Source organism: Mytilus trossulus, chromosome 10, assembly GCF_036588685.1.
Source record: "Mytilus trossulus isolate FHL-02 chromosome 10, PNRI_Mtr1.1.1.hap1, whole genome shotgun sequence".
Classification (NCBI taxonomy): Eukaryota; Metazoa; Mollusca; class Bivalvia; order Mytilida; family Mytilidae; genus Mytilus; species Mytilus trossulus.
The window spans coordinates 63587471-63610201 of NC_086382.1; the positions used below are offsets into that span (position 1 = coordinate 63587471).

Below are 22731 nucleotides of genomic sequence, written 5' to 3' on the forward strand. Positions count from 1 at the left end.
ACCAACCTTGATTCATCAGGATGTGTATATTTGACAGTATCATTAGGTATAGGTATCATAGCTGTATTCATAACTTTGTATATCACGTGTGGTCCTATAACTGCAACCTTTGCTCTTTGAGTTATAACAATGATGTAATAACCTTCTAGAAATTTTACAAAACCTGTAAAAAATTACAAATATCTATCTTATAACTTTTACAATTTTCTTTGTACAGTACATTGTACAGTCAACTTACCAAAACCAGCTCACAAGGTGTCATTATGGTATCACAAGTCAAATATGGTCAGTTTCATACATCTGGCTCAAAATTTCAAATCTAATTTTTGATAAAGTATGATTAAACAAATATAATGACAAACAATTTAAATAGTTTATATGAAAGCTTTTGAACTAATTGCTTCAGAAGTTTATATTTCACAATGCAGGCCAAAAGATGTATAAAGTCTCATAGCTCCTGCAAAAATGGTCAAATAAAAATGGTGGTAAAGTACAGTATGGTAAATCATCAATCATAATAATCTTATCTAGTGACAGTCAATGCAAGTGACGTGATTTCTAAATCTTACCAACTATTCCAAAAGCTGAGATAGTTTTAATGAGTCCTGCATCAGATTTGACATCTTTTGGTTGATTTCCATGATTTATCATTGTCAGTAAATTACGAATTTGTATCTGTGTATAAACAGCCTGAAATGAAATAAGAAATGTCATTATGAGTTGGTAGGATAAAACCTCATAAGGAATACATCAGAAATCTGTTAGACTTACATTTTTACAAAACAGTCACATTCCTGACATGTATGTATATTTTGTGGTGGACATTCGGTAGGTTGGTTTCTTCTCTCAGTAATTTCTCAGTAGTTTTTTTGAAAGATGATTGTGAATAAGATTAGTTTAAAGACTATATTCTTGAGTTATAATTAAAAAAAAACATTAAAAGTTTTCAATTTCATTTCATGGTGATTATATGTACTCCATCTGATGAAGTTTGCAAAAGTGATTAAGTTGTTCTTCTGAACAAATTGTGTCTACACTAAACTGTTAAATACCTTATCATCATGAATAACTAAATCTCTAGATTCAGTTCTGTCAATTTTCAGTACACGAAACTGTGTCTCTGTGGTGTTAGACCCAACTACATATATTCTCTGGAAAAAAACAATAACTTTAAAAAAAAAACAAGTACAAAGCAATCACATCAAATTAAATCTAAGCTACTCTAAATGAAACTATACAAGGATTAATCTGTAGGATATATGATACAAGTTCTTATTGATTTGAGATGTAAATAAAAGAATGTGTCTGAGGACATGACAGTTTAAAAATGCTTACAGCTAATTTCCTAAAGCATGTAAAGCAAGACTTAAGTTAGCTTGCTTGCTTTGTTTTTAAATTGTTCAATCATTAGTATAACACCCAATTACATTCAAATATTAAATATACAAGTTAAACCATGTCTGTATATATTGTTGAAAGATGTCAATCTTAATTTCAAAGCTTGTATAAACAATTATACAAACAAAGTAAGCAGGCCAACCAAAGTTTTGCTTTACATGCATTAGGAAATTGTCTGTAAGCTTTGCAATTTTCCAAGTTTAAGAGGGCATAACTTTATAATTCTATATCTCTATAGAAATGTGAATATAGTGAATGTCTCACTGCCCAATTTCAGGCTCTGTCTGTTTGTTGTGGTTAATAGCATTGTGTTTGCATTGAGTTTCATAAAATTGGCATTGGCTGAAAGGTTTATTTGTTATAAAATAGAAATTTTTGACACCTCTGTCTTCACTAATTTGATAACCAATTTTTTGCTATGTAGCAAAACTTGAAACCGTTAAAAAAAATAGAAAGTAGTGTTCAATCATACATGTCATATAGATATTGCAAAGAGATAATTAAAAAAAAAAATCAACAATAAAGTTTTCTAAAAGTTTTAAGAGAGTTACCTGTTATAAACATAATAAATGGGAATATTACATTTAATGCGCATCATACACTGTGCAGAGTTAACATGAAGTTGATTTCTAAATGTCCAGTGACAAATATTTCATGCATATTCATGACAAGAACAAATGAATAATAAATACTATATACTATACTATACTCTAGTATACATGGTATAGGTATGGTGAGATATGTTTTCGTAGTCATATCAATTCATACTATGCATGCTAATTAATGAAAATTGCAGTGGCGGATCCAGAACTTTTCATAAGGGGGGGGGGGGGGGGGGGGGGGGAGAGGGGGGGCCTGCTGATTGACCTAAGTGGGGGCCCCCACTCTAGTGATGCTTCAGTGATTCCCTATAAAATCAACCAAATTTTTCCAACGAAAGGGAGGGCCCAGGCCCCCAAGGATCCACCTATGAATTGTGATGTCAAAATGCATTCTGGATAATAGCATGAAACCCATCAACATAGTATTGAGATAGTTCCTACAATACACCTCATTGCTATTTGTCCGATATTACTGGTTATCACACACATGACACAGGTTTCGATAAAATTTGGACGTCATAAAACAAAATATCAGACGCCACAATGCAAAAGTGATTGTTGTATGCGTCAAAAGTTCAAGCGGCCAGGTCAGCTAGGATTAATGATAAGGTCTATAGGTCAGACTGGACAGAACTGTAGGCGTGTTGCAGTTAAGACTACCTAATTCTTTTAATTGCAATGCAATTCATAAGAAGATTTATTGGGGGGTTAGGATCCAGGATCCCAATAACTGTTTTATCTGATTCCCATATCTTGCTTACACTATATACGTAAGCAATTCTCAGTTTGGGGTAATTTCTCATGTCCTGCTAGAACTCATTTCCTGTTTTCACGGCAATCCAGCGTCACGCTTAGATCCCAATGGGACCCACTTCATAATTTGCATTCACATTTACAGTGGTTGATAGGTGAAAACTGCAAACAATTTGTTACCAGTACTGCAGTGCAGGTGAGTGTGAGGAAGTATTTTATTTATATCATACTTTTTTGATAGATTGTCATTTAATGTTTAAGATTAAAAACAAATATTGATATTGAACAAAAACCTTTGGTGAGTTTAAATAAAGTTTATACCGCTTTTGTTTCATATAAAACAACTTTTTGAATGCAAGAAATAATAGATCTGTCCATTTTTTCGTCTGGTCAAAACTGATCAAGGGGAGATAATTGTTTGTAAACACTTTAAAGATCAAGACAAAATATAAGATCAGCATCTATTACACGCTTATAGGATTGGGAAAAGGAAAATAAAAAGTAGAAGAAAATGTGATACCACAAGTTTTCTAAACGTTTACGATCTGAGAAAGTGGGTTGGTATGATATTTAAAAAAAAATATAAAGAAAACTGTATGTTTTTCATCATATACAAAAAGTGTAAGGTCATGAAACTTTTTGAAAGTCAGGAGGTCGAGATTGTTCTTTCAGTTTCATCAGTCAAATTTCTGTAAAAAGTATTTCCACAATCTGTCAGATAAATAGGGTATTGGTACTAACTTGATGTACACGGTAAGCTTCCCCTTTAGTGAACTTTTACACCATATAAATGACCAACACCTTGACAAGTTTTATAAAACTAAAAATTGTGAAATAGACATGGGTTTTGCTATTTACTATACATGTAAGTCTCTGTCATTTGGTCTCTTATAGGGGAGGAGGTCAGAGAGTTCCTGATCCCAAAATTGAGGGCTTTAAAAACATGAACTCCGAGGTCCCAAATTTTAAGAATTGTAAAATCCAAAAATTCGTAAAAAGAATTCCCCAGATCCTTAAAGGATCAATTATGAAATCCTTAGCTTAGCGAATATTTTACAGCTGAACGTGAAATAAAAATGGCAAAACACATTGCACGAAAATAACCCTTTACCACCCTCACTAATTGTTTTGACAGAAGTTTGTTTTGAATTATAAAATAACTTAACAAAATTCATTTTGTCATAATGTGACCCTCTATACATGTAGCTCACTGTTCAGTGTGAGCCATTGCTCTGTGTTGAAGGTGTTCCTTGACCTTTAATGGTTTACATTTATAAATACATGTAGTTACTTTGGATTGAGAGTTGTCTCCATCTGGTTGTCTCATTGTACTCATACCACATCTTCCTATATCTAACAACCTTATCTGTTGTGAAACAAGGATAGGTCACACACGATTGAGACATTGATTCATAACAGAGAATAAAAACAGACAATTTGTCCTTAGGCCACACCAATTTGATTCCTTGTTCGACAGACCCGCCTACATTTATTTTTCTCAAAACAGATTTAAAAAAAATATATTCTTGCTTCCCGCTTCCGGAAATTTAATCATGTCCATTTCCTGCACCGTTTTTTTAGTAAATATTATAAAAATATATCAACATTTGTTTTTAAAATCACAGTCTAACCTGTACAAAATGTATATAACGATTTAAACATAAAAGCACACCACCACACTTCTTAAATATCTGTGAGAATGTTTGAAAATCAAGGATTTGTATAGTTCTTTTATTCAAAACCTTTGAAAACTTAGAATTTTGTACTCGAAAAGAGGAGAGTTACATCATATGTTAAACAACTTTTTCTAAAAGAGGGGTCCACTTATTTTGAATAATATTAAATTGTTAAAGTAAATGTGTTAACATGGTTGAAGTCCAGGAATATTACAAAATTCTTGGACATGTTTTGACCATTTAATAAGAGATAGATGTATAGTTCTTTGAGAAAATATGAGCCCTTTTGTACAAACAAATATGTTAAAACTTATATTGATCACTCATAAAACATGAAAAAAGGGATATTTATAACATTAAGGGGTTGCCCCCAAACTGAATATGACTTAGATGGAGAATTGTCTCATTGTCAGTCACACATACATAGACCAGATTTAATTATTTCTTGGTGAACAGGGAAAAAATACTTCAGAAATTAAAGAAATGTCAAAGTACAAGTGATAAATTAAGTTTTAATATTGTCAAAACCTACTTTTTTATGTTTACAAAAAAAATTATAATCGCTCGCCTTTATGTTTCAAGCTTGGCCTCAAGAATTTGCAAAATAAATATTTTTTTATTTAAATTTTCAAATCGCTCGCTCGCCCCAAATTTGGGAGTCCAAAAATCCATAGAACAAGAAATTAAATTGGTGTGGCCTTAGCAACATAAGTATGAAAAACATTTATATCAATGACTGCATCTAAGATTTTTTTTTATACACTTTGATGATTCAATTTTAACAGATTTTATATTGTGTAGTCTCACTCTGTTTAGATTGAACTGAACATCAACAATCGTAACAAATATCTTGTTTGGTACAATGTTCATGTATTTTCTCAACAACAAAAAGGCATACACATGTTGTTTATACATTAGAATAGATATGTTAAAAAAATAATTGTTCATGAATAATCAGAGGGGTCGTTATTATTAGCTCACCTGGCCTAAAAGGCCATGTGAGCTTTTCTTATCACTTGGCGTCCGTCGTCGTCGTCTGTCGTCGTTAACAATTTTTCAAACATCTTCTCCTCTGAAACTACTGAATGGCTTTGAATGAAACTTAGCATGATTGTTCCTTAGAGTATCCTGCACAAAGTGTGCGCTTCGATTTTTGATCCGTCGAAAAACATGACCGCCGTTACTTAAAATAGAACATAGGGGTCTAATGCAGTTTTTGGCTTATATCTCAAAAACGAAAGCATTTAGAGCAAATCTGACAAGGGGTTAAAATGTTAATTAGGTCAAGATCTATCAGCCCTGAAATTTTCAGATGAATCAAACAAACCATTGTTGGGTTGCTGCCACTTAATTGGTTATTTTAAGGAAATTTTGCAGTTTTTGGTCATTATCTTGAATATTATTATAGATAAAGATAAACTGTAATAAGCAAAAATGATCAGCAAAGTAAGATCTACAAATAAGTCAATATGACCAAAATTGTCAATTGACCCCTTAAAGGGTTATTGTCCTTTAATGGCAATTTTTCACAATTTGTTCATCATATTTGCTAACTTTAAAAAATCTTCTCCTCTGAAACTACTGAATGGATATGGATAAAACTTAGCATGATTGTTCCTTAGATTATCCTGCACAAAGTGTGTGCTTAGATTTTTGATCCGTCAAAAAACATGGCCACCGTTACTTAAAATAGAACATAGGGGTAAAATGCAGTTTTTGGCTTATAACTCAAAAACCAAACCATTTAGAGCAAATCTGACGTGGGTTAAAAATGTTCATCAGGTGAAGATCTAACTGCCCTGAAATTTTCAGATGAATAGGATAACCCGTTGTTGGGTTGCTGCCCCTGAATTTGTAATTTTAGGGAAATTTTGCTGTTTTTTGTTATTATCTTGAATATTATTATAGATAGAGATAAACTGTAAACAGCAATAATGTTCAGCAAAGCAAGATCTACAAATAAGTCACCATAACCAAAATGGTCAGTTGACCCCTTTAGGAGTTATTGCTCTTTAAAGTCAATTTTTAACCATTTTTCGTAAATCTTGGTAATCTTTTACAAAAATCTTCTTTTCTGAAACTATCAGGCCAAATTTAAACAAACTTGGCCTCAATCATCATAGGGGTATCTAGTTTAAAAACTGTGTGGCATGATCCAGCCAACCAACCTAGATGGCCGCCATGGCTAAAAATAGAACATATGGGGAAAAATTCAGTTTTTGGCTTATAACTCAAAAACCAATTCATTTAGAGCAAATCTAACAGGGACTAAAATTGTTTATCAGGTCAAGATCTATCTGCCATGAAATTTTCAGATGGATCTGACAAAGTGCTGTTAGATTGCTGCCCCTGAATTAGTCATTTTAAGGAAATTTTGCCTTTTTAGCTCACCTGGCCCAAAGGGCCAAGTGAGCTTTTCTCATCACTTGGCGTCCGGCGTCGTCCGGCGTTAGCTTTTACAAAAATCTTCTCCTCTGAAACTACTGGGCCAAATCAAACCAAACTTGGCCACAATCATCATTGGGGTATCTAGTTTAAAAAATGTGTGGCGTGACCCGGTCATCCAACCAAGATGGCCGCCACGGCTAAAAATAGAACATAGGGGTAAAATGCAGTTTTTGGCTTATAACTCAAAAACCAAAGCATTTAGAGGAAATCTGACATGGGGTAAAAATGTTTATCAGGTCAAGATCTATCTGCTCGGAAATTTTCAGATGAATCGGTTAACCTGTTGTTGGGTTGCTGCCCCTGAATTGGTAATTTTGAGGAAATTTTGCTGTTTTTGGTTATTATCTTGAATATTATTATAAATAGAGATAAACTGTAAACAGTAATAATGTTCAGCAAAGTTAGATTTACAAATAAGTCAACATGACCGAAATGGTCAGTTGACCTCTTTAGGAGTTATTGCCCTTTATAGTCAATTTTTAACCATTTTTCATAAATCTAAGTAATCTTTTACAAAAATCTTCTCCTCTGAAACTACTGAGCCAAATTAATCCAAACTTGGCCACAATCATCTTTGGGGTATCTAGTTTAAAAAATGTGTGGCTTGACCCGGTCAATCAACCAAGATGGCCGCCACGGCTAAAAATAGAACATAGGGGTAAAATGCAGTTTTTGGCTTATAACTCAAAAACCAAAGCATTTTGAGGAAATTTGACATGGGATAAAAATGTTTATCAGGTCAATATCTATCTGCCCTGAAATTTTCAGATGAATTGGACAATCGGTTGTTGGCTTGCTGCCCTCCAATTGGTAATTTTTAAAGAAATTTTGCCGTTTTTGGTTATTATCTTGAATACTATTATAGATAGAGATAAACTGTAAACAGCAATAATGTTCAGCAAAGTAAGATCTACAAATAAGTCACATGACCTAAATGGTCAATTGACCCCTTAAGGAGTTATTGCCCTTTATAGTCAATTTTTAACAATTTTCATTAATTCAGGTAAAAATATTTTTTACCAAATATTTTTCTCTATTACTAATGGGCAAGGTTCATTATAGATATAATTGTAAGAAGCAAGAACGTTCAGTAAAGTAAGAACTTCAAACACTTCACCATCACCAAAATACAATTTTGTCATGAATCCATTTGTGTCCTTTGTTTAATATGCACATAGACCAAGGTGAGCGACACAGGCTCTTTAGAGCCTCTAGTTTTGTTATTATCTTGAATATTATTATAGATAGAGATAAACTGTAAAGAGCAACAATGTACAGCAAAGTAAGACCTTAAAATAAGTCAACATGACCTAAATGGTCAATTGACCCCACAAGGAGTTATTGCCCTTTATAGTCAATTTTTAACAATTTTCATTAAATTTGTAAATTTTAACTAACATTTTCGACTGAAACTCTTAGGCCAAGTTCAATATAGATAGAATGATTGTAAGCAGCAAAAATGTTCAGTAAAGTAAGATGTTCAAACACATCACCATCACCAAAACACAATCTTGTCATGAATTCAAATGCGTCCTTTGTTTAATATTCACATAGACCAAGGTGAGCGACACAGGCTCTTTGGAGCCTCTAGTTTTGTCCAGAGGTTGATATTGATGTTGATCCAGAAAAAGTTATAATGGCATATTTTTACTAAATAAGTAATTATTGCTCTTACAATGTATACATGTTATATCTTCTAGTTGTTTTCACTAGAAAGTGAAGAATTTCCTATTATAATCATTAATTATAACCGTCAACTTTTGGTTCTGTCTATGTTATTTCAACATTAATTATGTTACATGTAATTAGATGTCAAGGTATTGAAGGTGATTACATGTATATAATTTAAAACATTATTGTTGGCTCTGTAATTTTAGCTTATTTATGACCTAATAGCATCTGGTCCTTTTATTTCCATTCAAGTAATGATTCTATGATTTACTTTGTATATTTAAAATGTCCACAGAAAATTTTGTATGAAAGGATAAACAGATCAATTTTTGACTCTAATTTGTCTATGTAAACAATTTGTAGTAGTAAAAATCTGTTTATTTATTGATAACATTTGGCCAGCTGTTACATGTAGATTTCTTTCCAATTTTTTTTATCACTTACTTAAACTTGTATAAATAGATATTTTTAGCCATTAAAGGTATAAAAAGAAGTTATTAGCTGTGGAATTTATATACATTTTGTGTATTGGTGCTAAAAGATTTGATAGCAACATGAAAAATTCTTCAAGGGAGGATTTATCATTGAAGTTATATTTGTGTAATGAAGTGTAAGATAAGCCAAGTTTTGTAATGAAATGAATAATTCAAATTTACTATCAATATAAAGACACGTTCAAAGGATCAGTGGATTGGGAAAGAATCATTAAAAAATTTGGGGTATTTTACTCTATTCTTTATTTTTTTTACTACATGTATAATTAATTGTGTTATATATTCTTTATATTTTAAAACACCATTATTTGCTATTCATTAATTTTTAGACATTTACTTTCTCTATTCTGTACTTTTTGGCCATTAATTTACTAATTTAGTTGTCCACATCAATACCCTATTAAGTTACAGATAGGGATGTTTTTTTTATTGCACTCATTTGTCTGTTTGTCATCACTTAATTGATTGTCAACACACTATTTTATATCTAAATTACTATAATGGTTACAATGTAATGTTGTTCCACTTTGTTTTCAGGATTAGATAGAAAAGATGTTAGAAGGCCTTGCAGCTTGGGTGCTAAATACATACATTGGTGAATATGTAGAGAATCTGAACACAGCACAGTTATCTATTGCTTTGTTACAAGGTAAGGAACACATATATTTCAGTCTATTAATTTCTATTTTAATTGCTTTAGTCTCAAATCTTCTTGAATACCCCATGTGTACATGAATTTGGTTGTCCAAGGAATGCTACACATATTGCTAGTGTTTAAGCTTAGAGACTGCAGTAGCCTCCAACTAAATGTTACCAAAAAAATCGAAAAAATGCATCATAAATTATTTTGTAGGCAGTTCCAAAATATTTGTGCTGAGACCCTTCTTTTCATACATGTGTCATTTATGTTATACACATTGATTAAGTTTGTTTTGTAGGTGCAGTTGAGTTAGAAAATTTACCTCTGAAGAAAGATGCCTTAAAGTACTTAGACTTACCACTGCAAGTAAAGTCAGGTAAATATGTATAATTGTACATATTGCTATGTTACAGGCTTTTAAATTGCTCTGTTATAACAATAAAGGTTTTTAACTAATTGAACTTGTTTTGAAGAAGATTATTATTGACTGTAAACATTTGCAGATTCAATCTGAAACATTTTGAATTATGTTGGAATGAGTTAAAGGCAGAGTTTTCACCCCAATAAATTATATAAAAATGAACTTTTTTGGTTCCTCGAATGCAAATAAAAAATTTAAAATATTGTTCTGATAAAAAAAATAGCAGACTATTTCGTCGGTGTAAGAATACAACTGACCACTATTGAGTTTGATTTACACTTTTTAATAGTTCAATATACTTCTAGAAATGATAAGATTATAATAGGTGTGTTGACAGTACTGACAAATTTTCTTTCAGGTTTTATTGGTAAAATTACACTGCAAATCCCCATAAGATATCTACGAAGTGAACCATGGGTAATTTCCATAGAAAAGTTATACTTGGTTGCAGGACCATACAGACAAACACAGGTAAGAATTAGTTAATTGGTTGAATAATTGTTCCAAGTTACCTTTATGTAAAGAACTGCCCAAAACAGTTAATGAAACAAAACATATGAATATCAAAGAAATAAAAAGCTGATGATATAAGTATTACAAATATACATTTCATGGAATTCATTCCCTCCTTTTTAAACATTTTGACCAAAGCACAAAGAAAAATGTTTTAATAAAAGGCTGGAACACTACATAAATATAACTTTAAGATTGAGAAGTTATATTTGTTAAGGTGATTACTGTACTTTTTTTTCTTTTTCTTCTTTATGATAATTTTTGTTTTTACAGTTTGATGAAGAGAAAACTAAGAAAGATGAACAGACAAAGAAAGTTGCAATGCTGGAGGCTTTGGAAAAAGAATGGAAGGTAGCAATTTAGTTTTTAACATTAATTATATGATATATTTAATAGACATGTAAAAAGGGTTTTTGGCAATGTAGTTTTTGATGAACTTGAAGTCCAATCAACTTTAAACTTAGTACACTTGTTCTCTGTGATAGGATCTTTCTGAGTACACCTGTTCCCTGTGATAGGATCTTTCTGAGTACACTTGTTCCCTGTGATAGGATCTTTCTAAGTACACTTGTTCCCTGTGATAGGATCTTTCTGAGTACACTTGTTCCCTGTGATAGGATCTTTCTGATTTCAGGGTCCATTAAACTTTGAAAATGATAGTGCGAGCGGGCACCCACTGACTATGTATTAAAAAAACTACACATTCTTGTTTTATTCCATTACTTTCTTTTACAGATACAGAAACAAGAGAAACATGAAGCATATGGATCCTCATGGTTTTCCTATGGAACCTCAATAGCCAGCAACATCTTAGAAAATATACAGGTTTGTCTCTCAGAAAGGATCAACCTAATATCATTTATTGAAATAATTGTGTTTTCTGAAATGACAAATAATATGAACCAATAATCAAATCATTACGTCTAAATTGTTATGTATAAAGAGTTTTCATACCCAGAAGCTTGACTTAAGTCAGTAAAAGGTACAATTCAAAATTTATAGGTGACCCTGGCAATGGTGGGGGACGAGGGTACAATCTGTTATTGCTGGCAATTACAAATATATATATAAAAAAGAAGATGTGGTATGATAGCAAATGAAACATCTCTCCACAATAGATCAAATGACACAGAAAATAACAACTATATGTCCCCGTACAGCATTCAACAATGAGCAAAGCCTAGTTTCTTTTGATTCTTTTATTTTCAGTTTTAATTCATCAATTTTATCAATTGTCTTATATTTCTCTTTTTTCTTTCTTTGACAGCTAAAGATAAAAGATGTCCATATCAGATACGAGGATGACCAGCTAATACCATCCTGTCCATTTGCATTTGGTATAGCTATCAAAAGTCTGTCAGCTGTTAGTACCAATGGAAAGTGGGTAAGTAGTTAATTATACAGCTTAAATACTTAACATGTAAATGAAAGTCAAATCTACTATTTAAATATAATTTTTCTAAAATAACAAATGCCCATAGAAAATGGAATCATATAACCATAACTAAAGCTACTTTTGCAATTCAGATATATTTTAAAACTATACTTAACTAAAGCCATGTAATCTTAATAAAAACCTGACTATTATGTCAAATTGGATACCCACATGAAAGGGACTTGTTCTATGTTTAACTTGCATTATGAATGGCAGAATAAAAAACATAATTTTATTGGGATAATAAACAATGTAATTTGAACGAAACACTTTTATATTTGCAGGAAGTGAAATTTGTGAGTCATGATGAGACTAACATGATGCATAAACGTATTGACCTTGAGAACTTCTCTGTGTACTTAGACACCCATGCCACCATGTTGGGGAGTTTGTCTATGTCAGATTTGTCTGTAAGTGTTTATTAAACATTTTGACCTGGAGAACTTCTCCGTGTACTTAGACACACATGCCACCATGTTGGGGAGTTTGTCTATGTCAGAGTTGTCTGTAAGTGTGTATTAAACGTATTGACCTGGAGAACTTCTCCGTGTATTTAAACACCCATGCCACCATGTTGGGGAGTTTGTCTATGTCAGATTTGTCTGTAAGTGTGTATTAAACGTATTGACCTGGAGAACTTCTCTGTGTACTTAGACACCCATGCCACCATGTTGGGGAGTTTGTCTATGTCAGATTTGTCTGTAAGTGTTTATTAAACGTATTGACCTGGAGAACTTCTCTGCGTATTTAGACACCCATGCCACCATGTTGGGAAGTTTGTCTATGTCAGATTTGTCTGTAAGTGTTTATTAAACGTATTGACCTGGAGAACTTCTCCGTGTACTTAGACACCCATGCCACCATGTTGGGAAGTTTGTCTATGTCAGATTTGTCTGTAAGTGTGTATTAAACGTATTGACCTGGAGAACTTCTCTGTGTACTTAGACACCCATGCCACCATGTTGGGGAGTTTGTCTATGTCAGATTTGTCTGTAAGTGTGTATTAAACGTATTGACCTGGAGAACTTCTCTGTGTACTTAGACACCCATGCCGCCATGTTGGGGAGTTTGTCTATGTCAGATTTGTCTGTTAGTGTTTATTAAACGTATTGACCTTGAGAACTTCTCTGTGTACTTAGACACCCATGCCACCATGTTGGGGAGTTTGTCTATGTCAGATTTGTCTGTAAGTGTTTATTAAACGTATTGACCTTGAGAACTTCTCTGTGTACTTAGACACACATGCCACCATGTTGGGGAGTTTGTCTATGTCAGATTTGTCTGTAAGTATGTATTAAACGTATTGACCTGGAGAACTTCTCTGTGTACTTAGACACCCATGCCACCATGTTGGGGAGTTTGTCTATGTCAGATTTGTCTGTAAGTGTGTATTAAACGTATTGACCTGGAGAACTTCTCTGTGTACTTAGACACACATGCCACCATGTTGGGGAGTTTGTCTATGTCAGAGTTGTCTGTAAGTGTGTATTAAACGTATTGACCTTGAGGTCTTCTCCGTGTACTTAGACACCCATGCCACCATGTTGGGGAGTTTGTCTTTGTCAGATTTGTCTGTAAGTGTTTATTAAACGTATTGACCTGGAGAACTTCTCTGTGTATTTAGACACCCATGCCACCATGTTGGGGAGTTTGTCTATGTCAGATTTGTCTGTAAGTGTTTATTAAACGTATTGACCTGGAGAACTTCTCCGTGTACTTAGACACCCATGCCACCATGTTGGGAAGTTTGTCTATGTCAGATTTGTCTGTAAGTGTGTATTAAACGTATTGACCTGGAGAACTTCTCTGTGTACTTAGACACCCATGCCACCATGTTGGGGAGTTTGTCTATGTCAGATTTGTCTGTAAGTGTGTATTAAACGTATTGACCTGGAGAACTTCTCTGTGTACTTAGACACCCATGCCGCCATGTTGGGGAGCTTTCTGTTTTGTTTGATGTAGATCAGTGTTTAACATATGCTTCTTTGAAATGACTTTGAATTGAACACTTCATAAAACATAAATTTTGCTAATAAATTAATTGAAAAGAAAGTGTTGTTTAAATCCAAATGAAAGTCACATTTTTGTTGAATATACCCTCTAGTAATATAAGATAGTAGATTTCAGTACAACTTGAATTAAGTTTGGTTTGTTTTCAGGATGCTTTAGAAAGAGAGATGTTTGTTTCCAAGAAATCCAATCTTTTCCAGGTAAAATAATGTTTTAAGTAATATTTTGCCACTGGTTATGATATGATATTAATCTTGCAGAATTGTTTAAGAATACACCTAATCGCTATTTATTCCATTCTGGATAAGTTCTAAAATTACACAACTTTTACATCCAGTCGAAGCTATCTGGGACCCTGTTTAAACAATTCACCATGCATGATACTTTTTAATGAGACCTGTTTAAACTACCGTAAATACTTTCAACAGAATATTTTTTTACTTCAATTTTAATTTCGAAAAAAGTGGATCATACTATATCAAAGTTTCTTGATGATCACTTTTTAAAGTTTTTCCTTCCTCAGCTCACTGCAGATGACCTCCATTTTCGGCCCGCGTTACCTAAACAGGAAGTTGTATAAATGACTGTTTTTCCAGGAATGGACTAAATAGCGATAAGGTGTATTGTCATCTGTACTCCAAATTGAAAATTAAACATGAACTTTGAAAAATGACAAAATTTACAAAAGGAAAGTGATCAGGTCAAAACTTATGGAGCCTCATTGTACCTTTAGTCTTTGATTCAAAAATGCAAAACTTGCTTATAGTAGGGTGATGATGAGGAAAAGTTCATACCAATTTTGTTTAATCAACATTTTTGACAGTTTTAATGTTTGAATTAGTGTTTACATTGAACAGATTGAAAATGTATTATTAAAATGGCATAATAATACATTACATGCAGTTCGGAGAGTAATAATATAGATGTATTTTGGTCAAGATAGTTTTTTTACTCAAGTTAAATGTGTGATAGAGCTCTCTTAGAAGTAATTTAAATGTCCAAGTGAATAAACTACGCAGAGAACAATGGCATTGTATTTATTCTATTGGACAATAGAACTGACTAAAGTTTAAATACCTTTACTAAGAGGAAATAACTCTGTGGAAAACTTTTATTTTTGCAATAAAATGTTAATGATAGTTCTAAAGAAAATTTAACAGTGTTTCTTATTTGAATGTCATTAATTACAATTCATATTTTTCTTTAGGACCATGAATTCATCTTGGCTCCTATCAGTGCACAAACTAAACTTAAAAGGAATACATCAGCTCTACCTCTGAGATCAGCTAATATGCCTAGGATTGATTTGAATATGAATTTAGATGATATCAATTTCTGTCTAAGTGAGGAACAATACAGGTGTATTATACAATGGCTTAAGGAGATAGAGAGACATGATAAAAGGAGAAAGTGTAAACAGTCCTGTCCTACACAGGCTATAATGAATAGGTAAGTAGATAAATATAGAATCAAGAGAGGCTTAGGGGTACAATGACAGTGGTTGAAGGAGATAGAGAGACATGATAAAAGGAGGAAGTGTAAACAGTCATGTCCTACACAGGCTATAATGAAAAGGTAGGTAATTTATATAGATTAGACCATTGGATTTCCTGTTTGAATGGTTTTACACTAGTCATTTTAGGGGCCCTTTATTGTTTGCTGTTAGATGTAAGCCAAGGCTCTATATTGAAGACCATACTTTGACCTATAATGGTTTTACTATTACAAATTGTGATTTGAATGGAGAGTTGTCTCATCGGCACTCATACGACATCTTGTTATTTCTATATGGGATTTGATGATATAGAATCAAGAGATTCAAACCAATGATCTGCCTGTAATTTCCAGGAGGAAACTTAAATGTTTTGACTATAGAAGGACCTCCCATCCTTGAAATTCCTTGTTTTATACTTTATAGTTGTAATATTGTTTTCTAAGATAATTAAGAACTGTGTAGTGAGAATATTATGACTGAAATTTTACAGGTTTGAAGAGCAGATGTGTAAAAGTTAAAGCTGTATAAAAAGAAGAAACTTATAGTCAGTTATAAGAAAAAAAGACAGTTATTGTATAAAACAATTCAGTCACCTTTTTTCCATTTTATAGACATTTGAGGCCAATCAAACTTGGCCCTTATAACTGATATACAAAATGAATTCAAGGAAGTCTAATAAAAAAGCACCTTATATATATATATAACAGAAATATAACAAAAATAACAAACTCGAAGACAAATTTAAATAGGCACGGTCAATTAAAACTGACAAAGTCAAAAGTTAACAAGTGGAAAACAATTGCCATATTTCTTACTTGTTACAGGCATTTTCCAAAGAAAATAGTAGGTTAAACCTGGTTTAAAACCTCCAACTTGTATAAAAGTTGTATCTATTGACAAAATTGGGCAAGAAACCCATCCAGCAAAGTACAATCTATCTTTGAAGGTTACTTTTAAATTCTGTTGTAATTTCAGTCCAAGAAAATGGTGGAAGTATGCTATATCAGTTCATCAAAGTAGAATTAAGGAAAAGAATGAACATAGAACCTGGAAGTTTGCTGCACGTAGAGTCCATGATATTCTCTTATATTACAAAGCATATACTATCTGTCTTATTGGAGAACAACTGAACCCCAAGATGACAGTAAGTCAGGCCTCTGTTATTTATTTTTTAAAGCAATCTGTTTTATTAAGGATCAGTATGTCTGTCTGTTTGTTTGTTGAGACACACTCATGTATTTGTTAAGTATGTATCAACTTTGTAGGATAGTTACGGATTCCCAATCATCACCGTTCAATTTTTTTAAACGCAGATTTTTATCATTACTTTTCTGTCCTGGTCCGGTATTTAAAAAACGCCAATATAATGCTTCCGGTTTCTCTGGAGTTATCAACCTATTGTTGGGAACTAACTGACTTCTGAAGAGGCAAACTTACATTTTATGAAGTAGCTTTCCCCCTTTTTAGCTCACCTGGCCCAAAGGGCCAAGTGAGCTTTTCTCATCACTTGGCGTCCGGCGTCCGGCGTCGTCCGTCGTCGTCGTCCTGCGTTAACTTTTACAAAAATCTTCTCCTGAAACTACTAGGCCAAATTTAACCAAACTTGGCCACAATCATCATTGGGGTATCTAGTTTAAAAATTGTGTCCGGTGACCCTGCCAACTAACCAAGATGGCCGCCATGGCTATAAATAGAACATAGGGGTAAAATGCAGTTTTTGGCTTATAACTCAAAAACCAAAGCATTTAGGGCAAATCTGACATGGGGTAATAATGTTAATCAGGTTAAGATCTATCTGCTCTGAAATTTTCAGATGAATCTGACATTCCGTTGTTAGGTTGCTGCCCCTGAATTGGTAATTTTAAGGAAATTTTGTTGTTTTTGGTTAATATCTTTAATATTATTTTAGATAGAGATAAACTGTAAAAAGCAATAATGTTCAGCAAAGTAAGATCTACAAATAAGTCAACATGACCAAATTGATCAGTTGACCACTTTAGGAGTTATTGCCCTTTATAGTCAATTTTTAACCATTTTTCGTAAATCTTAGTTATCTTTTAGAAAAATCTTCTCCTCTGAAACTACTGGGCCAAATTATTTGAAACTTGGCCACAATCATCATTGGGGTATTTAGTTTAAAAATTGTGTCCGGTGACCCCGCCAACTAACCAAGATGACCGCCATGGCTATAAATAGAACATAGGGGTAAAATGCAATTTTTGGCTTATAACTCAAAAACCAAAGCATTTAGAGCAAATCTGACATGAAGTAAAATTGTTAATCAGGTCAAGATCTATCTGCCCTGAAATTTTCAGATGAATTGGACAACCTGTTTTTGGGTTGCGGCCCCTGAATTGGTAATTTTAAGGAAATTTTGCTGTTTTTGGTTATTATATTGAATATTATTATAGATATAGGTAAACTGTAAACAGCAATAATGTTCAGCAAGGTCAGATTTACAAATAAGTCAACATGACCAAAATGTTCAGTTGACCTCTTTAGGAGTTATTGCCCTTTAAAGTCAATTTTTAACCATTTTTCGTAAATTTTATATATCTTTTACTAAAATCTTCTTCTCTGAAACTGCTGTGCCAAATTGATCCAAACTTGGCCACAATCATCTTTGGGGTTTCTTGTTTAAAAAATGTGTCCGGTGACCTGGCCATCAAACCAAGATGGCCACCACGGCTAAAAATAGAACATAGGGGTAAAATGCAGTTTTTGGCTTATAACTCAAAAACCAAATAATTTAGAGAAAATCTGACATGAAGTAAAATTGTTAATCAGGTCAAGATCTATCTGCCCTGAAATTTTCAGATGAATTGGACAACCTGTTTTTGGGTTGCGGCCCCTGAATTGGTAATTTTAAGGACATTTTGCTGTTTTTGGTTATTATATTGAATATTATTATAGATATAGGTAAACTATAAACAGCAATAATTTTCAGCAAAGTAAGATCTACAAATAAGTCAACATGAAGGAAATGGTCAATTGACCCCTGTAGGAGTTATTGACCTTTGTAGTCAATTTTCAATCTGCTTACTTTGTTTAATATTCACATAGACCAAGGTGAGCGACACAGGCTCTTTAGAGCCTCTAGTTCTACTTCTCCTTGACAAAAAAAAAATGTACATCTGAACAATTAATGAATGGAATACATACTACAGACAAAATGTTGAACGACATATTTTAGTGCACATCATTTTGCAACCACTCGTCAGTTACTTTTATTGGTAAATGCAAGTTTATGAATGCATACTGAAAACTTAAAAAAAATACGGAAAATTTGATAGTTTGTTACTGATTGTGTCAAAAGGGAGTTGGCATCTATGTTATTGTTCCATGTTGGTAGGGATAAAAGACCTGAGGTATTTGTAGATGAATCAGAGAATCACTTCTTCATGTGCAATTCTATTTAATACAGAGTTATGTAACTAGATTCTGATAAAGATTGCATGGTTTATAAATCTCAATATGGGATTAAAGAATTGTTTTGTGAATTGTAACACATGAAAACAAACTTTTATAACAGCTTTTTCAATGTCTAATACATTTTATCTCCATATTTTAGGCTGATAAAAACAGAATTGAAGAAGAATTCAATTTTGAAGAATTGAGAATCATCAGAGATTTGGCTTACAGACAAGTTAAAGAAAAAGGAGCATTGTTTAAGGTTAATTTATAGTCACAATAATATTATTTCAATATCAGTCATTTAGTATGGCTTAAATGTAATTCCTTTCAACTTGACAGTTCTATTTCAAATTGAAATTTCTCAATATAAAAATAAATTGGTGTTTATGAGTGCTAATGAGGCAACTATTCATCAGAGTTCAAATGCTATAGAGGATTTAAGAAATCATAGGTTGCTATATGAGTTTCAAAAATAGTCTGCTATAAAACAAGCTCAACCTTTATTGTGTGACTTTAAGTGCAATACCTAACAATTTTCATTGTTGACCTTTTTGGTATTTTTTGTTGACATTCATTTTGAAATGATCTAATAAAAATGGTAAACTTATGAATAGTTTAATGTGCTATACAACAACTGAATAGGTAAATGAATATTTTCAGGCACCCCAAGTTATTGAAAAGGTCCAGACAGAGCCACAACAAAAAGGATATCTACAGAGTTGGTTCCCTGGATGGGGAGGATGGGGTGGTGGTGGCAGTCAACCTCCCACCCCTTCATCATCGGCCACAAATCTAGCTAAAGATGTAGGGGAGCCACCACCGTCTAAAGTCATTAAAAAAGAGGAGGAGGAAGAGATGGGTAAATTCTAGTAAAAAAAAATTAAGGAATACATATTGATATTATTGTTTACACCAGATGATTAATAAAAGTTTTAATATCCAACTTTTAGGTGTACTCAATGATTTATTTTCATTATATTTTGTGAAATTATTTATTTTCCTGTATACCAATTATTGTGAATTGAGGAAAACTTGTATTTTTCATGAATATTTAGTTGATTTGAATTGCCTATACAAGTTTTAAGAAATGTGAACTTCACTAAATATTTTAATTGATCTGTATATATCATTTATATTTGTCCTCAAATTATAATAAAAAAATGGTATCCTATGATTATTAATGAATCAACATTACATTATATCACATCTAACTTGAGAGAAAAAGAAAAAGAAAAAAAGATTTAACAACAAATTTATATCTAATTCAAGTTGAAATACAAACTTATTTTTCTCTTTTCAGAACATGAAATAATGGAAGTCATACAAGAGACTTCAGAGAATACATCATTTCTGAAGAAAGATATGGTTTTTGCTTTGATGCATTTTACACTGAATTCTGGATCCTTCAAATTACTGTGTCCCAAACTTTCATCCAGTCCTTCCTTAAATGGTATGTATAATGGAATGAAATTGAAGCGCATACTAAATTTTATTGTATGTTGTTCTAGTGTTCAATTTAATAAAGTCATGCCTGATGTTGGCTGAAATTTTTACAAGAATGCACCTGATTGCAAAATACAAGAATTTACCTGCTTGCAAGATAATTTTTTTTTTTAAAGAATTTACCGGCTTGCAAAGTACAAAAAATTTTCAACATTGTATAAATTTAGAAAATGGTTCTATTTATATGATTGTTTGGATTTCAAACTAATAAAATTCTTATTCTTAAGTAATAGATGTGAATCAATATTGTAATACCACTATAGTTATTATTATGATGGATTTTCTATCCATATTTTTATAGAACATCCGGGGAATGTGACCATGGTAGAATTAGAATGTTCCCACATTAATATGATGTTTGAATCCAGACCACGGTCCAGTGCTATGAAGTATGGCCTCAGCCTTGGAAGTTTGTATCTAAGAGATAAATTTACAGAGAATTCTTCTTTTCCTTGTCTTGTGGCACCACAGACCAGGGTAAGTGCTGTGTTTTGTATTTACTGTGAGGCCATTTTCCAGGTGTAGAGATGTAGAGATTTTGATATGTCTTATGAATGTTCAATCATGCTTTGATAATTTTGTGTGATTGAAATTATTGATGTGGTCAATCCAAATTTCATTTCACATTTTCTCTGTAAATTTCCACACACTTACATCAACTTTCTTCTTTATTCAGACTTAAGGTGGTACCCAACACTTTCCCTAAAATTAATTTGGCTGGTTTAATTTTCATAAAATTTTGACAAAGTATTTACTTTGACCCTTTTACAAAAATATAAAAAATTCAAAAAAATAAAACCAAGCGTTTTATCAGAAAAAATACACTGGTTATATAGCAGTTTGACAAACACTAATTTTGATCATGGAGAAGCTTTACATTGCCTTCACAATGCAATGTAATTAAAACATTTAGCTGATATTACAGAGTTATCTCCCTGTAGTGTTAGGTACCACCTTAAGCAATTTAAGTGAACATTTTCTCGGTCACACCCAAAACATCTCCAGCAAATTCTAAAAAAAACATCATCATGTATAGTCTTTTAATGACTTTTCTCTTTTGTCATCAATGATAAATTTCAATAATGACAAAAGTTGATTTGCTTTTCCAGGAGCGGAAGTTATCACTCTCTGGATCATTCAGTGGTAGTGGTCTGACATCACCAAGGGGATCTAAGTCAGCTGGTCTGTCAACAGATATCACTAAAGACCCACCACAAAACTCGAAGTCTACAGACAGCTTCTTCAAAGCACTGAAAGAGGAGAAGTTGTTTGAACTAATGTATGAGAAGAACCCTACCAGTACAGATGCTAGTTATAAGTAAGTATTTACAAGGGCTTGCAGGAGATTAAAAAATTTACAGGATGGATATTTTTACTAAAGTTATTGAGTAAAATGATTGATTTACCATAATATAGGACTATATTACTAATACACCTAAAACATTGTTAAATGAAAAACACAATTACAAAATGAAAAGCAATAATCTATGTGCTGACAGAGAAATTGATGAAAATATTTATATAGCCTACCTGAAATTGCTCAACACTATTGTAACATTTGTTTGACGTCTGACAGCATAGCAAAATATCCTTTGCAAGGTTTGATCGGTTTTAAAATTAGTACTGCAGAAAGTAAGTTGACTTAGTTTAAGAATTTCTTTTAAATTTAGCTGGTGAAATGATGATCTTCATGATATTAATACAAATAAATCATGCAATATTAAAATGTTATTCTACAGGTTATCTATCAACACAAGACCGTTGGATTTAGTTTACAATCCAGCCACTGTCAGACGAGTCAGAGATTTTTTCTCCAGCAGAAATAAAGCCATGGCAAAGGTCTCCAAATTACAATTAACAGGTATTCTTTATTTATTGTATCTTAGTGCTCAAACATATCTGGTTAAGTTGATTATGTAATAGATATTTCATTAATAGAAATTCTGAAAATGAAGAGCAGTTTCCTTTCTACAAAAATATTTACTTGAGTCTGTAATTCATTCCAGCTGAAGCCAGACGTAGATATGAGGTATTTAAGGAGCAGACAAAAGCTGAATTAAGGAACACATTAGACCAGATACTAGCTGGGGATGAGTCTGTAAGTTTTTCAATAATTCATGTGGTTTATTGTTTTAATTTCAATTGGAGTCAGAAAGAATAAAAGAAACCTAATTATGAATCTTTATTGTCAGTCTGATATATATCCTATCATTATTAAATAGTGAACAGTAGGACTTTTAGATATTTGAAATTTATTA

The 22731-nt window shown here is 32.5% G+C and overlaps 2 protein-coding genes across 3 annotated transcripts in view; one reads left to right on the plus strand and one right to left on the minus strand.

Annotated features, from left to right (window-relative positions):
- The window catches only part of LOC134688370 (polyphosphoinositide phosphatase-like), a 32600-nt gene extending 29426 nt beyond the window's left edge, over positions 1-3174 (minus strand). For both annotated transcript variants that reach the window (XM_063549033.1, XM_063549034.1), the window contains exons 1-4: positions 3075-3174; positions 1053-1151; positions 570-690; positions 7-163 (exon numbers count right to left, since the gene is read on the minus strand). In XM_063549033.1, coding sequence (XP_063405103.1) covers positions 7-163; positions 570-690; positions 1053-1151; positions 3075-3131 — 434 coding nt within the window. In that variant the 5' untranslated portion in view covers positions 3132-3174. The remainder of the gene's footprint in view (positions 1-6; positions 164-569; positions 691-1052; positions 1152-3074) is intronic.
- A 32-nt stretch (positions 3175-3206) lies between these two features.
- LOC134688066 (intermembrane lipid transfer protein VPS13D-like) overlaps positions 3207-22731 on the plus strand; it is a 74285-nt gene continuing 54760 nt past the window's right edge. Inside the window, exons 1-20 of the mRNA XM_063548534.1 lie at positions 3207-3310; positions 9580-9691; positions 9981-10058; positions 10462-10574; positions 10890-10967; positions 11352-11441; positions 11884-12000; positions 12336-12461; positions 13094-13214; positions 13825-13916; positions 14211-14261; positions 15269-15510; positions 16532-16700; positions 19128-19229; positions 19631-19829; positions 20271-20420; positions 20775-20950; positions 21583-21791; positions 22213-22334; positions 22480-22571. Of these exons, the coding sequence (XP_063404604.1) occupies positions 9595-9691; positions 9981-10058; positions 10462-10574; positions 10890-10967; positions 11352-11441; positions 11884-12000; positions 12336-12461; positions 13094-13214; positions 13825-13916; positions 14211-14261; positions 15269-15510; positions 16532-16700; positions 19128-19229; positions 19631-19829; positions 20271-20420; positions 20775-20950; positions 21583-21791; positions 22213-22334; positions 22480-22571 (2424 nt within the window). The 5' untranslated portion in view covers positions 3207-3310; positions 9580-9594. The remainder of the gene's footprint in view (positions 3311-9579; positions 9692-9980; positions 10059-10461; positions 10575-10889; positions 10968-11351; positions 11442-11883; positions 12001-12335; positions 12462-13093; positions 13215-13824; positions 13917-14210; positions 14262-15268; positions 15511-16531; positions 16701-19127; positions 19230-19630; positions 19830-20270; positions 20421-20774; positions 20951-21582; positions 21792-22212; positions 22335-22479; positions 22572-22731) is intronic.